Raw genomic sequence first — 17526 nt, 5'->3', positions numbered from 1 at the left:
ACGGAATGGACTAGAATGGTAAGCTGACTGATGTATCTTGGGCAGCTCCTAAGTTGTCTATAGAAATGAATGCCCTACCTTCCAAGGAAGTTTGCTTGTTGTTTGGAGATGAGACTAATAACTTTGGGCTCACCCTTTCTTTGGACAGCGGAATGCACATTTAGGCTGCCAGAACAAAGGGCAGACGGCTGGCTGGTCCTCTGATTTGTAATGAAGCAGGGAAATCACCCCTATACCGTTGCTCTCCTAAATAGTACAGCTGTGTCATCAACGCGTGCCTGGAGAGCATGGACAACATAGACCCTGTTTGTAAATGAAGAGTAAATAGCCCAGTGGTAGGCATTTGCCTAGCATGCATGAGGCCCAGAGTTCTATAAACATATTTTTTAAAATAGATAACCAGGACTGGGTATGAAGCCGAGCCCTTTGCTCCCTTCTGAATAAATATCAGACAGCCAGTAAGGAAGACTGCACAGAGGGCAGCGATGATTCACATCTAGAGGCACACAAAGAGCCGGTGTCTTTGCTGCTGAGAGCCAACTAAGCACCTAGAATGCTAGAATAGCTGGTGTCTGAAACTTAATGTGTAGAGTCCTGGATTTGTTTATCTGTACTACCCACTCCCCAGAGAGAACTACAACAAAAATCGTAAGACAGCTGGGTGTTGTGGCATACACCTTTAATTCCCAGCACTTGGGAGGCAAAGGCAGGTAGATCTCTTGAATTTGAGGACATCCTGGTCTACAGAGTGTCCAGGCTATCCTCAAAAACAACCTGCCTCAAAAAATAAATGAATGACACAATCCTCACAAATCTGGATCAGTTTGCTCTAAATCTTTTACTAGATGTAGGAATGAGATCCAACTATGGAATGTCTTCTTTGTGGCACTAGCAAGTCTATGTTGGGCGAAAAACTTTTGGACTAATTTCTCCACAACTGAGCAGTGACTCAGTGGTTAAGAGCACTTGCTCTTACAGAGGTTCCAAAATCTGTTTCTAGTGCTCACATAATGGCTAACAATCATCTGTAACTCGATAATTGTGATAATTGATGATAACACATGTGGTACACAGATATACAGTCACACAAAACACCCATATTCATAAAGTAAATATTTTAAAAAATATTCAGTCCATGGTTCATGCTCAGTGCCTGCCAGTGCCTAGAAATGCAACCGTAGATTTTAGCACACTTTGATTTTACACACGGCCTGCACCCTCACCTTTGCCTGAGGGGCCACTTCACCATAAGCCCAGACTAGGACAAGCAATATCAGTCCTAGGGAGAAGTAGAAAAACTACTTATTAATGAAAACAATAATTGCCTTTACTTTTCTCAGATAGGGCCTCATGTTGTCCAGGCTAGCCTCCACACTTGCTATGTAGCTGAGGATGACCAAGAACTTCTGGTCCTCCTACCTCTTAACTCCTGCATGCTCAAATTACAAGTATGCACAGCATACCCAGTTTTATTTGGTGCTGGGATGAAACCCAGGGCATTATGCAAACTAGGTGTCTTAGAGTTTCTACTGCTGTGATGAAACAGTATGACCAAACAGCAAGCTGGGGAGGAAAGGGTTCATTTGACTTACACTTCCATATCATCCTTCATCATTGAAGGAAGTCAGGACAGGAACTCAAGCAGGTCTGGAACCTGGAGGCAGGAGCTGATGCAGAGGCCATGGAGAGTTGCTACTTACTGTCTTGCTCTCCATGGCTTGCTCAACCTGCTTTCTTTTTTTTTTTTAATTAAATGGAACGCTTCCAGAATGCGCGTGTCATCCTTGCGCAGGGGCCATGCTAATCTTCTCTGTATCGTTCCAATTTTAGTATATGTGCTGCTGAAGTGAGCATTCAACCTGCTTTCTTACAGAACCCAGGACCACAAGCCCAGGGATGGCACTTCACTCAATGGGCTGAACCCTCCCCTGTCAATCACTGATTAAGAAAATGCCCTACATGAAGGCATTTTCTCAATTGAGTTTTCCTCCTTTCAGATTAACTCTACCTTGTCTCAAGTTGACATAAAACTAAGCACACAAGGCAAGCACTCAATTGAATCACATTCTTAGCCCACCTTAATAAATTGTGCAATCTAGTTTCAGACTGTCCTTACCTGACTGACACGTTCTTCACTGGTGCATCTCAGCATGCTAACGTAAGTCCCATCACTAAGCCATGCAGCCAGGACTCACTGATACATTTCTGATTACTCCTGCAGCCACTCTCCAGAAGGGGACTTCCTGTTCCCACAGGTCTGTCACTCTGTGCATCTTTCCTTTTCTTTTGCCCTTGCTCACTCTGTTTGCCTTTCTCCACTACGCCTCTTTTGTTTCACAGACTCTGACTCACGCCAGCAACAACCATAGTTCTGGAACCTCCTTGAAAGATGAATCCCCTGGTATAGGGATTACCCGGGAAGTAGTCCTCTGGGCTTTTGCTAGACAGATGGACTTGCACTGTATATTTTCTCTCAAAGCTTTCCCATACCAGGTGCAAGGAAAGGTTGTTACTATTTTTGTAACCATTGTGACCAAATACTTGACAGAAACAAGGAGGGTAAATTTGTTATGGCTCACAGATTCAGACAGTTTGGTCCATGGTGGCTTGGCTTTATGCATTTGAACAGAACATATATTCTTATATTCTTATAGAAGCAAGAATATATAGAGGAGAAGGCGGTGTTCACTTTACATCAGACAGGAGCAGAGGAGGATAGGAAGGACTCACCCACAGTGATGTACTTCTCCAGATAGATCTTACCATCTAAACTTTCCAGAAGCTGCCACACTAACACCACTTACCCTGGGCCAAGCATTCAACACTGAGCCCATGGGGGACCATGCACATTTAAAGCATAACAATGTCTTGTCAGTCACACCTGTGGCTGAGCAGGAGCTGAGAGACAGAGGTTGAATTCTGCATAGCTTGTGCCAAACCCTATTTGCCACATGTGTGCACACAAGCCTGACTGGCTGTAGGAGGCTCTGTGACAGATGAACTACCCTTAAGTCACCAGTAGAGCATCTCTCTGTGTGTATGACCTGGTAATGAAGGAAATTTCTCAGATGGCATGGTGAGTGCCAGATTATAGGCGATGATAGCAGTAACCTTGAAAGCTCTAGTTGGTGGTTGGCCAGAAGGGAGAGGTAGGCACAGTGGCACCCACAGTCTGGGCATGGACAGGCTCAGGGAGAAAATACAGCCACAGTTGGAACAAGGTGTATGCTATGTCCCCAGCATGAAGGAACTGGTGCTGGACCAGGTGAGCTTTCTGAGAGAAGTCAGTCCAAGGGCTGGGGTTGTATTTTAGTGGTATAGTGCTTCTCTACCATGCATGAGACTCAGGGTTCCATCCACAGTACTGTTAAATATATATAAAAAGAAAGCAAAGAGCATAGTGTTGTGAGGTGTGGTCTCAGCCAGAGCAAAGAGAGCATCTGCTCATGAGTATATTATTGCTGGTGGCCGAGAATATGAAGAATGTCCAGCTGCAGGCCCTGCACTAAATTGTGGAGAGTTTATAATCCTAACCAAGCCTGTATAAAAGACATGTAAGCATAGATGTGCAGGCTTACAGCTAAAATAACGTATTCCGCAGCTATGAAGTCCCTTGGTTCTTGCTGCTTCTCCTGGCTCATGGCGGCTCCCTCCACCTCCATCTTCCACATTTCCTCTCTCCCTGCATCTCCTCTCACTCTAACCTCCAGTCCCACCTTTCTCCCTCCACTACGCAATCACAGGCTCTAGCTTTTATTGACCAGTTAAATTGGAGAAGAAGGTTCATATGGCATCACTTTGTGTATATAAGAATCTGCTCATTGGGGGCAACTACCTTTTGGGAAACCAATATTTAGCATTAGAATCCAAGCAGCATCAAACCAACCCACTCCACTAAGTCCCTCCACAGGGTCTTGCTATACTTCCATAGTGAGTCTCCTGTAAGTAGGCTGTATCAAGGGTAAAGTTTCCTCCTCTTCTCAAGGAAGGTTTCACTATGTAGCCAAGGTGACTCCTCTGCCTCCCACATGCAGGGCTACAGGCCTGTACTACCACATCTGCACTCCCACATCTGCACTCCCACATCTGCTTTCACCAGGGTTCTAGAGTCTCTGTTTTCATGTCTAACTCTAGCTTTTTGTAAAACAAGAGAGTTTGGATCTCTTTTTTTGAGGCCAACCTGGTCTACATACATAGAGAGTTCCAGAATAACCAGGACAATGTAGAAAGAAACTGTGTGAAAAAGTCAAAAAAAAGAGAGAATGAAAGAAAAAGAAAAAGAGAAAAAATGTCTTTGGGGGTGGCGATTGGGCAGTTATGTGTGAACCCAGAACAGCACCAAGCTTGTTCCTTCAAGGCACAGGGCTTGTGGGATCTTTATTCAGAAGCCCCATCTGATAGAGGAGATGCAGCCGTTCTCTATTTAAGGAGGAAGAGGAGGAGACAGGGAAGGGTACGGAGGCATAGAAAGGAAAAGGTCTAAGTGTTCCTGCCCAGACGGAAGGCATCCTGGGACTTGGGAGCTCAGGAGCCACACAGTGCTAAGAGGAAGCCTCCTCAGCAGGGTGCTGCAGCTCCTAGGAAGGGTGTTCCTGGCTGAGCTGAGAAGCCTCAGCCCCACTCTATCCAAGTCTTCCCTCCTCTCCTTTTCTTCTTCCAATAAGAGAAATTGTTGGGAGGGCCCAATCCAGGAATGGCTGCCTCCACTCCCAGGAGAGGACAGCAGCGAATTGAACAAAGGGCAGGGCTGATATAGGATTGTTTCATGGGACAGAGCTTTTCAGGGCAGAGATTTCCAGAGTGAGGATTGGTGTGATTTCCTGCTCAGGGGTTGGTAGGTTTTTCCTATCCCCTGCATCACGCCCATAGGTTAGGATGAGAAAACCTTCCTGGCCACAGGCAGCTTTGACTGACTGTGTCATCATCACTGCTGAGCTGCTTGGGGAGACTGGAAAGAAGGAGCAGCCACCGTGGACAGCTCCTGTGACAGCTTCAGGCTGAAGCAGGAAAGGAGTTGCTGTCACCCTGGACAGCTCCTGTGAAGCTACCTCATGACAGGCTGCAGGCAGAGGCAGGAACAGAGTTTCTGCTTTTTGACAGGTGCTGCCATTTTGACAGCTCCTGCAGCCTGCCGCTCAGGGACCTCAAAGGAAGTCCTCATACTTGAGTCTGACAGAAGTCTTTAGCTAACTGAGATGCAAGAATTAAGATTTGCTATGAAAGTTTCTGTCTTAGTTTATTGTTATGAAGAGACACCATGAACATGGCAACTCCTATAAAAGAAAGACATTTAATTGGGGCTGGCTTACAGTTCATTGTCATTATAGCAGGAAACATAGCAACATGTAGGCAGTCGTGGTGCTGGAGAAGTAGCTGAGAGTTCTATTTCTTGCTCTGAAGGCAGAAGGGAGAGACTGTACCACATTGGGTATAACTTGAGCATATGAGACCTCAGAGCCCACTGCAACAGTGACACACTTCCTCTCACAAGGCCACACCACCTAAGACTGCCAATTCCTATGGGACAACCATTCAAACACCTCAGTTTGTGGCAGCCATTCCTATTCAAACCACGAGAGTTATAAACTGATTTTATTCCAGGACAAGGTTACTCTGGGCATAATACAGAAATGCCCTTAGCACACACTTTTAATACCTCTGGCTGGAATACAGATCCACCCTTAATCCTAAACAGCTTTAATCCTAAATAGTGAAAGTAAATTAGATGGTAGAAGGAAGCATCTGTGTTTGAAAGTTATTTCTAATTGAGGAACAGACAAAGTGATGAATCAGAGAAAGAGTTGACAGAATGAGTCAGAGACAGCATGCACCCAACTCACACCAGAAGAGACAGAAAGGAGAGGTGACTTAAGAAAGCAGGGCCGAGAGAGAAAGCAGTTATGCTGGGGCAGTTATAGACAGGCTGCAGAGAGAGAAACGCCAGACATAGGTGAAGATACAATGAGCCAGAGAACGAGGGGCCAGAGATTACAACAGATTACCAGAGTTAGTTTGAGGCGAAACAGAGCAATTCAGCCAGAGGCTAAGAGAGAAGCCAGATTGAATTAGTCAGTGTAGAGAGGGGTTTGAGCCAGAACAGCTGAGTTAAACCAGTCAACGGAGGTCAGAAAGAATAGGAAAGGGAGAATATTCTGCAGTAAACATCAGAGGGTGAAAACATTCTAGGCCTAGATAAGACTTTATGGAGGCTGGAAGCTTCCAGATGAGGTCTGGGTTAGCAGACTAAAGCAGTAAGCCTTGGAGATGACAATTACATCAGAAGAATAACAGTTACTTTAACACACAGTTGCCAACAACAGGGAGATATTATTTCTTTTATATAGCTATATTTCATCCAGGTGAGATCATATTCATCTTTGACCACAGCACCCAGGAGGCAGAGGCAGGATCTCTGTATTCAGATCAACTTGGTTGTAATTTTTCTTTGTGTCTCTGTGTCTGTGCACACACACACACATGTTGTGGTTTGTGGGAGTTTGGGTTTTTTATTGTTTTTTTGTTTTGTTTTGTTTGGGGGTTAGACATAGAAGAACTTTCCTACTACCTTGTGAGATCCAGGATCAAACTTCATCAGACCCATAAGTAAGTGCCATTAGCCTGAGGTTCCCGTACCATTTTGCTGGCATCTATGCTGAAATTCCTCTTCTGAGACTACATCACAAGAACTTACTGGGCATGGTAGCCCATTCCTGTAACCACAACATTCTGGAGGCTGAGCAGCAGGAGAATCTTCAATTCAAGACCACCTTGGGACAGTCAGGGAAAGTTTGTTTGGGATGGGGAGGAGCTGCAGAGCCTCAAGGATCTTTCTACCTATGTCCTTAGCAGTGTTAGGTGAAACAGCGGAAGATGGTGTCTACCCAGGGCCCATCAACAGACGAATGTATAACAAAACAAAATGTACCATGTAATATTATCCAGTAGTATCCAAAATAGAATGTAATTCTGACATATACTGAACATGGATGAATACTGTGGACACTAAATGAAACAAGCTGAGACAGCCAGCCTATGAACAACTACGGGATTCTTCAACCTTATAGACAGCCATTGCTGTTTTAATAAATCCTCTTTCTATATATATAAAGAGTGCATTAGGGTTCTCTAGAGAATGAATATATATTATATTTGTAAATATATAATTTTGTATATATTTATAGAATGAATATATATGGATAACTTACAGGCTAATCCAACAATGGATGCCTATACATACAAGGTCCAAGAACCTAGTAATTATCAAGGCCATGAAGCTGGCTGTCTCAGCTGGTCTTCAGTGTCCACCAGAATCCCTAAGAAGTAGGCTCTGATGGCAATGAAAGAACAGACTTGCGAGTAAGGTCAGTGCAGACAGGCGAAGAGAGCAGACCCCTTCCATGTCCTTATCCAGGCTTCCTGCAGAGGTGTGGCCCTGATTAGAGATGGATTTTCCAAGCTCAAAAGATCTGCATTAACAATGCATCTTCCTATTTCAAATATCTGGATTAGAAGTAGATCTTTCAACTTCAAATTAAACAAAAACCCCTTACAGGTGTGTCCCTCCATTTTGGGGGTTTAGTTAGTTACAGATGTAATCAAGTTGACAACCAAGAATAGCCATCACACAAAGATTCACTCTGTCAGTTCTGTTCTTCTAGAGAACCCTGTCTCCCAGCTCAGAGGCACATACCTGCAATCCTAGCATTTGAGAGGCAATAGAATTGGGAGGTCAAGGTCAAATTTTGGGTCAGCCTGGGCTGAGATTCTGTCCAAAACAAACAGTCAAAAACACCTGCATCTCCTTTCTCCCTTGGAGCTTTCATTATGTCAACAGGATGGACTTGGCAAGATGCTAGTTACAGAATGTCACTTGCTTTCATGACATCGTCTTTCTATGAATACAATGACATCAGAGTTTTGTTTGGATTTTTCTCTTCTATATTTTTTCAGCTAATGTTCATGAAAAGTGAGTACTTGGATCTGTGCTGCTAACAAAGAAAGTCTTTCTCAAGAAAGTGTATTTGTTCTACATAAGAGTGGGCCCATCAGTAGCGTGGCATAGATGGAAGAAGGGCTTGGAGAGTCCCTGGAAAAGCCACAGGTACAAGGGTGGGAAGATAAGCGGTTAGGGGAGACAGCAGCCAGAATGCATTGTATACATACAAAATTGCCAAAGAACTTAAGTTTTAAAAAAGTGTGCTTTTAAAAGTGTATGCTTTTCTTTATATGTCTGAGTATTTTACCTGTGTGTGTGTGTGTGTGTGTGTGTGTGTGTGTGTGTGTGTGTGCGCGTGCGCGCGCACACAAGAATACCTAGTACAGAGAGTAGAAGACAGCACCAGATCCCCTGGAACTCAAGTTACAGAGAGTTGTAAGCAACCATGTATGCTCTGGAGATCCAACATGGGTCCTCTGCAGGAGCCGCAGGTGCTCTAACCACTGAGACATCTATCTCTCCAGCTCTAATGTGTTTAAGAAAAATATGTCATACCTTTTCTTCTTCTTTTTTTTTTTTTTTTCTGAGACAAGGTTTCTCTGTGTAGCCCAGGCTGTCCTCAAATTCAGAGATTCACCGGCTCTGCCTCCCAGGTGCTGGGATTAAAGCTGCACCACCACTGCCAGTGCCATACCTTCTTTTTCACCCTCTGCTGAAAAGTAGAATCAAGTTCCTCGTTGGCTAATATTTTGTCAACTTGAACAAGACAGCTCAGTGGGTAAATGTGCTTACCGCCAAGCCTGACAACCTGAGTTCTATCCCTGGGACTCACATGGGAGGAGAGAAACACACATAAGGACATACGGATGGCTAATCGTGGTTATCAAGTTGACTACATCTAGAACTAACTAAAACCCAAGCTGGGCACACCTTAAAAAAACCCTCAGAGGGATTTTTTTCCTGGGTACATTATTTGAGTTAGAAGACCCTCCTTCAGTCTGGCCCACTCCTTCTGGTGGCAGCCCACATGAAAGGATACGGAGGAAGGAACTCACCTGTCCCGTTCCTGAGCCATCCCGTCACTGGTGGCAGAACCTACTTCTTCAAGATTCCAACACAGACTGAAGACCAGCAGCATCCAAGGACTTCCCCGGGACTCCATCACCCGATGTGACTGCCGAGACATCCAGTCTTCTGAACTGAACAACTACCTGATCCTTGGCCTTTCAGTCAGGGGAAGGCCACTGTTGGACTGCTAGGACCACACCTCTGAGCCACTCTGATAAATCCTTTTTAATCTATGTATATTTCTTTCCACTCTGTTCCTCTAGAGAACCCTAACTAATATAACACACAAATAAGCATACCTTTGTGTTTGTCTGTTTTTCCAGACAGGGTTTCTTTGTGTAGCCTATGCTGTCGTAGAACTAACTCTGTATACTAGGCTGACTTTGAACTCAAGAGATCCACCTGTCTCTGTTTCCTGAGTGCTGGGGGTTAAAGGTATGTCCCACTGCCACTTGGCAATAAACATACATGTTTGTTGTTTTATTTGTTTGTTTTGTTTTTTGAGACAGGGTTTCTCAGTTTAACAGCCTTGGTTATCCTGGAACTAAGTCTGTAGACCAGGCTGGCCTCAACTCACAAAGATCTGAAAAATACACTTTTTTTTAAAGTAATTTTTTTGTGCCAGGCGTTGATGGCATAACACTTGGGAGGCAGAGGCAGGTGGATTTCTGAGTTCAAGGCCAGCCTGGTCTACAAGAGTGAGTTCCAGGACAGCCAGGACTACACAGAGAAACCCTGTCTCAAAAAACAAAAACAAACCAAAAGAAAGAGCAATTGAGGAAGACAGCCAACAATGGTTTCTGGTCCCCACATACCAACACATACACACATAGAAACAGAGAACAACAGATAATTTTAGGGAAGTTAGGAGCTTCGGTTAGGTGGTCAAAGCACATTCACAGTGCAAAATGCAACTTCTCCACCAATAGTCCAGCTCCTAACAAAGGGCCTATTGGTGCAGGCTAGTCCACCCAGCATTAGGATTCACTTACTCCTAAAGGGCTACCTGACACCCTGCAGAGGGCAGCCCAGAACAAGGACACTGAATCTGGCCCACCTACCAAGCCCGGGTTGGTTATATTGGTCGTTTTCTGAGTAGCCTGCAGACACTTCCTAGGAAGAAAGGAGGAGGGAGGAGGGGAAGAAGGAGGGAGAAACACTAGCGAATGAAGTTCATCACACCCAGCCTTCTCCCCACTTAGGCTATCCCAGTCTCTCCAGAAACTGAACAGGAAGCTAGAGGCCACATCAGGCCTAGTCTTTAACCTGGATCTTCAGGTTTCCCGCCCCGCCATCCCGACTCCCAGAGCCTCAATCTTGAGGAAGCTGAATCTAAGAAAATGGGAAATTCCCAAATTCTTAGCATTTAATCGATATTCCCGGGTGTAAGAACAAGAAAAAAATATACGTTAGGTGCAGAAACTTTAGCGTCCCTACTTTTGTCCAAATATATCAAGAAACCTGGCATAGTAGTTGGCCACTGACGGGCCTTTGAAAAATGACGCTTTTCTGTCGACTAGTGCTAAACCCGGACTGCCCTCAGATATAATGGCGGTTCAGGCCCAACTGAGCTTCCTTGCCCCTAGGTATTATGGCGGACAGGAGATTTCACGTAGTTTCTCCTAACCCCGGAAGACCGGAACCGGCGATTGGGCGGTGCTAAGACACACAGAAGAAGGCCTCTGACGGTTGGACAGCGCTTCGTAAGGCAGGCTTTAAAGAAGCCGGAGGTGGGAGCTGTAGAAAACCCCGGATCCTTGGAAAGCTGCGGTGAGTGGCACAGGGGAGGGGAGGGAACGGAGTGGGGGGGACCGGGCTGGAGAGGGCAGGGAGGCGGGCGGAGAAGAAAACGTTTGAGCCAACTGGTCCCGGGCGCCCGAAAATGCGGGGCGGGGATCCAAGCAGGGCGGGGGCTTGGGGTGGGATGTTACCGGTGGGCTGGACCTTCTGGGATTGGAGTGAATGGTCTACTGGTTTGACAGTTTATACCCCAGGATCCGGACTGAGTTCAGTGATGAGTTTAGGCCTCCCCCAAGGGGAACTTCGTTAAACCGAAGCTCTCTGTGGGAGGAGGCGAGTTGCGCGGCTTCTGATTGGAAGAACCGCGCAGGAGGAATCTTTCCACAGAGATCCAATTTAGGCGATCTGGTAGGAGGGAGGGCTGTTAGTATATGGAGTAATTCTTTTGGAGCTCTTGCTTGGTGGGGCGAGGACCACAGAGGAATCTAGCGGAAACGGAAGCCTCTCAGGACCGGGATCCCACCGGATCCCAGAGAACCTCAGGGAGGCATCTACAGGGACAAAGGTCCCAGGAGGCTCGAGCTGTGGGGGAGCTGTAACCTCCGCAATCCAGTCTCGCGGCAGGTGCCAGGCAGGGCCCGAGTGATCAAGGCGTCTGCAGCGGGAGGACCCGGCTCCGAACGGCCGGCCCGGGGGCGCCCTTTGGAGGAAGGGCCTGTGCCCTATCCGGAGCCGCAGGCGGACTATGAAGGGCGGAGTCCCGGGGGAGGAGCTGACCCTCATTCCCCACTCCCCGGCTCCCCAATTTACCCCAGGCCTCAGCCTGGGATCCCTCAGGGACTCCCCGGAACCGCCGCTTCCCCCATGGACTTGCCTGGGAACTCCAGGTGAGAGCGTCCCCCGCCCGCCTGACTTGAGCTCGGGAGACGGGGATGCTGACGGCTGTACCCTACTACAACAGATCCAACAGGTTCAGGCAACTGTCTTCTACTTCTGTCACCCTCCAGCCCTTCTACACAGCCAAGCCTATGCCGTCAGCCTCTAGCTCGAGCATTATGGGAAGCCAGGAGCCCGAAAAGACCGAGGCTGCAGCCTTTGGGGACCCCTTCATCCCTGGAAAAGGCCTCCCGGAGGGTCCTGGCCGTGGTGCTGGAGGATGTCATGGCTACAAAAAGGGTGAGCCCTTTGAAGTGAAAGACCATTCCCTCCCTCTTCGCTTTCCTCAATCCCCACCCGGCTTAGTACTAAAGTCAGACCAGTTCCATTAAACCAGCCTTCAAAGCAGCCTCCTTAACGCAAGACTTCATGGTTCCGGGTAATTCATATGTCTGTTCAGTCACCCGCTCCCTGAACCACATCCTACTAAGTATGAAAAGCTCTTCTGACTATCCTATTATAGCTATCCTCTGCTATTTGGTAGGTTCTTCCATCCTCCCAACCCCCTAGCACTAGATAAGAAAGAAAAAGAATAGAGATGAAAGAAAGATCCCTGAATAAAGGCAGGGTAGAAAGGGGGCGATGTTGGGCTCCTTTCTGCTGAAGAGGGATGTCAAGTTCCTTCGGGCAAGTTTGATCTTCGCCATCAGGATATCTAATTTCTTCTTGTAAATAATAACAAACATCCAATCAACAACCCACCCATTCCTTGGGGGCCTTAACGTGAAAATTCTCCAGAATTCCAAATGTCATACAGTTGCAGAAACCATCTGCAGCTGGCAAAGTTACGCCCCTGCAGGAGGCAAACCATAGTCAGCTGCTGTGGACAATCTAAAGCAGCCCCATATCCCACACCTGGGATTAAAACAAAAACATATTTTTGTGCTTTTTTTTTTTTAAGAAATCAAAAATCCAAAATTGTCACTTCTTGACAGAAGCATGCTGGTGGTGCCTTTGGCTACAAGGCAGACATAAGAAAAATGTCACTGTCTTTTACCATTTCGCCAGAGTCTGGGTGCAAAGAGGAGATTAAATTTCACACTTGTAGCCTCTGACCAATACCTCACCCCTAATTTAGACCAAATCATCTCCTTTAGGGATTTGAGTGTAGTTTAGCTAAAAATCTCTCTCCCTTTGTGGCTAAAGGCATAGTGAGACACAGAATATCCTCTCCAGTCATTCCATGCTCTGTGATTTTTGTTGTTTTTTTGTCTTACTGACACAGGGTCTTACCTTTTAGCCCAGGCTGGCCTAGAACTCAGAGCAGTCCTCTTGTGTTAGCCTCATAAATGCTGGGACTATAGGCATGAACCAAGTTTTGCTTGCTTCTAACAGCTCTTCCTCTTGTAGGTCCCCCTGACATACAAAGAGGGCATTCCCAGCCCACGGAATCCCAACCATCATCAGGATTCTGTCTGCACACAGTCACTGGCTTTACCATCCCAGGTCAAGTGGTCCTTGCAAGCCAGGTGAGCGTGAAAGGGAAGGGGCTGAGCTAAGAGGGCAGCTGAGCCCACTGAGCCCACTGCCTTCTTGTTCTTTCTCTAGGCCTCCTGACCCACTGCATCTGTGCAGAGAACCCTTGAGTCGTATCCGCCAGTCCTCACCCACCTTGAGAATGAGGTCAAGGACATCCCCGGGCCCAGAGGAGAGCCCTTCACAAAAGACAGACCAGGTTCCCCAGCCTACCCTGTTGGTGGTACTGGAAGACATTGCCGGTGCCAGACAACCAACTGAGGTATAAGAAAGTACAGTGAAGATGTCTGGGTCCAGCTAGGGCAAGCATGGGGCTAGAGATGGAAAGGCTAAGATGACAGGTGTTTGTTTGTGTTTGTGTGTTTGCTTGTTTTGAGACAAGGTCTCAATATGTAGACTTTGGTGGCCTAAAACTTGCTGTGTAGACGAGGCTCTTCCAATTTATAACCTGCATCTATTTTCAAGTATTGGGATAAAGGCATGTGCCACTACCCCAATGACAACAAATTTTATGTGGAAGACACTACTTGAATAAAGGAAATAAGAAAAAATCTTTTGTGTTTAACCAAGCAGGTATCTGGTGAATAATTAGGACATGGGGAGTTGTAGAAGCCAAAAATGGCTTCCTGCTTTTTCAAAACAGCTCCCCTGTTTATATCCAGGATTTTGATGAAGATCGGCCCAACCTCATTGTCCCGGCACAAAGGTGAGAGTGTGGGGAAAGGATTATCAAAGCTACTATCCAGATATCCAGAGCTGGGGGCGTGGGATTTACTTGTCTAATCCTTCCTTACAGCACCGTCAGAAGCCTTAAGGGCCAGGGCAAGCACAGCCATAGACAGGATCTGGACTCAGAAGCACCCCCAAATCTTACTTTGTCCCTTCACCCCAGAGCTGAGCTTATGACAAAAGCTGATCAGCCAGTGCCTACACCCAGTGACCTAGAACCCCCATTCCAACTTTCTACTCTACCTGCAGATCCTCCAGAGAGCCCAGTACCGGGTAAGAATTTGAATGGAGGAATGAGACTTAGCGTTTGGAATTGCTAGGAGCTTGAATCGCGAAGAGCAGAACTGTGGGTGGGGTTTAGCCACCTAGGACAGAGGGGGATGTGTATCAATGGGACTTGGGCCTCAGGGAGTTGAGGACTTTCGGCTTTACTTTGCAGTACTGGGATCAAACCCAGGGCTCAGGGCTTAGGCAATCCTATTACAGCATTTAGGAGCAGGCTCACTCCTCTAGAGACAGATTAGTGTGTGGGGGAAAAGACAGGCTTACGAGCTGATGCTTCGGTCACCTGAGGGTGAGGAACACCCATCTGTGACCCTCTACTTTCTTCAACTGCAGATCCTGCTCTGGAGACCCCACTGACCCCAACATCGTCCAGCCTTTTACGACCCCGTCTCAGTCCCTGGGGCTTGGCCCCTCTCTTCAGATCCGTCCGATCAAAGCTTGAGAGCTTTGCTGATATCTTCCTCACACCTAACAAAGCACCACAGCCTCCACCTCCTTCACCTCCCATGAAATTGGAGTTGAAGATTGCCATCTCAGAGGCTGAGCAGTCCAGGGCTTCTGAGAAAATTACGTCTGTCAGCCCCCGGCCCCCTATCCGCCAATGGCGGACTCAGTGCAGTTCCCTAGCACTTGTCCCTAAGTTATCTCTGGGACGAAGCTCCTCCTGCCCTGATCTAGGGCCCCCTGACCCAGGCAGCTGGCCGCCTGTTCCATCCCAGCCAAGCCAGTCCAGGCCCCGAAGACACACTGTGGGTTGTGGGGAGATGGCCCGGACACCACCACCACCTCCTCGGCCCTGTCTCCGGAAAGAAGTCTTCCCTCTTGGAGGAGTAGGAGTCTCGCCTTCTCTCACTACATCTTGCTCAGCCAATGCCTCTGCTTCCTCCTGCGAGCCAGCAGAACCCAGGTAGTGCTCTCAATACCCACTTTGAAGTCTGGCCTCAGCCTGAGCCTGGCCTCCTTTGCTCATATTCACTGACAGAGGACTGGTGTTTTGCTGGGTATCCCTTGTCCTGACTTTGACCATCTCTGCAGATTGGGGTCAACGAAGGGGAAGGAGTTAAGAGCCTCAAAAGACAAGGTGTTTTCTGATCCCGAGACCAAGGTAATGAATGAGTAGAGAGGCAGGAGCCAGCCGAGGCCTGAGCCCAAGCCTTTCTTTCACCCTCTGCTCCATTTTTGCAGACCATGGGGAAGGTTTCTAGATTCAGAATACGGAGGACACCTGTCCGTCTCCAACCAAACCTTACACCAATGGGGCTGCCTCGACCAATCAGGTAAGAGGCTCAGAGAGCAAGGACCCACCTTGACCAAGTAGGTGACAGTCCTACTCCTCTCAGGGAGCATAGGAACCTGGAACATTGAATTTGGCATGGGCATGGCTTGTGCTTAGAATTTCCTCACTTATCACTTCTGACTCTCACCTGGCCCAGAAACCAAAATTCCCATCAGCATCAGACTTTGCACGCATCCTCTCGGTGCCCTTTGCTTGGTTTCCAGGTTGAATAAGAAGGAGTTCACATTGGAAGAAATTTATACCAATAAGAATTACCAATCACCCACGACCAGAAGGTGAGAAATGGAAGGTCTGAGGGTGGTAGAGGGCTGTCTCTCCTGGGGAGTCCTGATAAAGACCTCTTCCCCTGACTAACCCCTGCAGGACCTTCGAGACCATCTTTGAGGAGCCACGGGAGCGCAATGGAACTCTCATTTTTACCAGCTCTAAGAAGCTCCGGAGGGCAGTAGAATTCCGAGACAGTAGCCTTCCTCGATCCCGGCGACCATCACGAGGGGTCCGCGCTGCAGCAAGCAGAACCCTTCCTCCCAATCTGGCACCTAGCCAAGACATGGGCTCTCTCCTGCAGGAAAGGCTGAAGGAGCTCGATGCCTTGCTCCTGGAAGAGGACATAGACAGGGAATACCCTCGTCACCTTTAGGAGCTCCAACTATTCATCCATCCGTCCTTTAGGGAGGGGAGAAATCTCTGAATCAATTGTATTTTTTTCTCTATATTTCTATAAAGTTTTCAATATATGTTTCTGACTCCTTTGTGCCTTCAGAAGAATTTGAGATCAATTAGTTTTACTAGCTGTTTTTTTTTGGTTTGGTTTGGTTTGGTTTTTTTCGAGACAGGGTTTCTCTGTATAGCCCTGGCTGTCCTGGAACTCACTCTGTAGACCAGGCTGGCCTTGAACTCAGAAATCCCCCTGCATGATTACAGGCGTGGGCCACCACCGCCTGGTCTAGCTGTGTTCTTATGTTGGTCATCAAAAGTCTAGAAAACGGGGGACAGTATCAGAGAAAAAAGGGTTGCAAAAAAAGGAAATGGAGTGGTCACTGGATACTGCCCACCCTACTCTCATACCCTGGCAGTGCTGGGAGGTCAAACCTACACTCTTGTGTATATATAAATACCTCTAAGCTACGGCCCCAGCCCAGAGAGAACTCTTTTTATGGGGTGATATGTATGCCTTGGACACACAACTCATTTACATTATAGAAATTAAAAGGCTTTGGAACAGATTAAGGCCTTGATCAAGATGGTCTTGAATTCCTCTCAAATCCTGCAATCACCCACTTAGGACAATCTATCATAGATATTTGACCAGCACAAGCCCTATTAGGGAATTTATCACCATATTATACAGACAAGAAAACAAGGTTTGTCAAGGAAATGGGCACATTAAAAATAACAGCCAGGGCCAGTGAGATGGCTCAGCTGATAAAAGGCACTTGGCACATGAGCTTATTAACCAGTATTCGATTCCCAACACCCATGAAAATGGTGACGACTCCACACAGTTGTTCTCTGGGCTCAACATGCATGCAATGGCACTCACATACATCATGCCCACACAATAATGATACATTTAGACAAACAAAAATCAGAGATCAGAGTGGTACAACGTAACAGCTGCAGTAGGTGGCACAGTGGCCAGGACCTTCACTGTGGAGCTAGAATTCTGGCAGTTTGTATATAGATACCTTTAGTAAAATGGACCGAATAGCAAATATTTACCTCGAATCTCATTACCAAATGAATTAATGCGAGAGAGTACTTCGCACTCGAGTGCAAAGTGTTTATTATTGTTGAGCACAGGAAGGGACCGCCAGTGCTCCAACACCGCAGGAACAGCAGCTTGGTCTCTGCCCCACCTCTGAGTCTCGCGGAGCGTGCTTGCGACGCCACGGGAGACCGATCCGCCCAAAGGCGGGCAGAAGGCACTAGCGCCATGCGCTTGCGCGAAATACCGACAGGCAAAAAGGCAGATGCCACACATAAGCGCACCTAGGACAGCCTAACGCCTACCAGTGGCCCGCAGCCTACCACTCCAGGCACCACCTCCCGGCGTCGC

The 17526-nt window shown here is 47.2% G+C and overlaps 2 protein-coding genes and 1 non-coding gene across 5 annotated transcripts in view; 1 reads left to right on the top strand and 2 right to left on the bottom strand.

Annotated features, from left to right (window-relative positions):
- The window catches only part of Septin1 (septin 1), a 502205-nt gene that overhangs the window by 240684 nt on the left and 243995 nt on the right, over positions 1–17526 (bottom strand). The gene's annotated exons all lie outside the window — the stretch shown is intronic.
- LOC127676589 (U6 spliceosomal RNA) lies at positions 1748–1854 on the bottom strand. Its single transcript, XR_007976048.1, has one exon. It is a non-coding gene; the product is annotated as a U6 spliceosomal RNA (small nuclear RNA).
- Prr14 (proline rich 14) lies at positions 10680–16204 on the top strand. 2 transcript variants are annotated; one of them, XM_052198054.1, is made up of 11 exons: positions 10680–10774; positions 11752–11920; positions 13031–13149; positions 13229–13418; positions 13819–13862; positions 13953–14158; positions 14504–15077; positions 15206–15275; positions 15356–15447; positions 15671–15742; positions 15831–16204. In XM_052198054.1, the coding sequence occupies exons 2-11, from the start codon at positions 11906–11908 to the stop codon at positions 16105–16107; spliced, it is 1659 nt and encodes a 552-aa protein (XP_052054014.1). In that variant the 5' UTR covers positions 10680–10774; positions 11752–11905; the 3' UTR covers positions 16108–16204. The 2 variants fall into 2 exon arrangements, with proteins under 2 accessions (XP_052054014.1, XP_052054004.1); XM_052198044.1 differs by lacking the exon at positions 10680–10774 and adding an exon at positions 11381–11631.

The sequence above is a fragment of the Apodemus sylvaticus genome, chromosome 1 (genome assembly GCF_947179515.1).
Source record: "Apodemus sylvaticus chromosome 1, mApoSyl1.1, whole genome shotgun sequence".
NCBI classification, from domain to species: domain Eukaryota; kingdom Metazoa; phylum Chordata; class Mammalia; order Rodentia; family Muridae; genus Apodemus; species Apodemus sylvaticus.
Note: the sequence above shows the minus strand (reverse complement) of the source record. Positions and strands in the feature narration are given on the sequence as shown.

What these genes read in the sequence shown, in the direction of transcription:
- Prr14 (XM_052198044.1), top strand. Translation starts at nt 11,609, where the DNA reads ATGGACTTGCCTGGGAACTCCAG. An exon ending in ATGTCATGGCTACAAAAAGG is followed by an intron (nt 11,921 to 13,030) that starts GTGAGCCCTTTG and finishes TTCCTCTTGTAG; the next exon opens with GTCCCCCTGACATACAAAGA. An exon ending in GTGCCAGACAACCAACTGAG is followed by an intron (nt 13,419 to 13,818) that starts GTATAAGAAAGT and finishes GTTTATATCCAG; the next exon opens with GATTTTGATGAAGATCGGCC.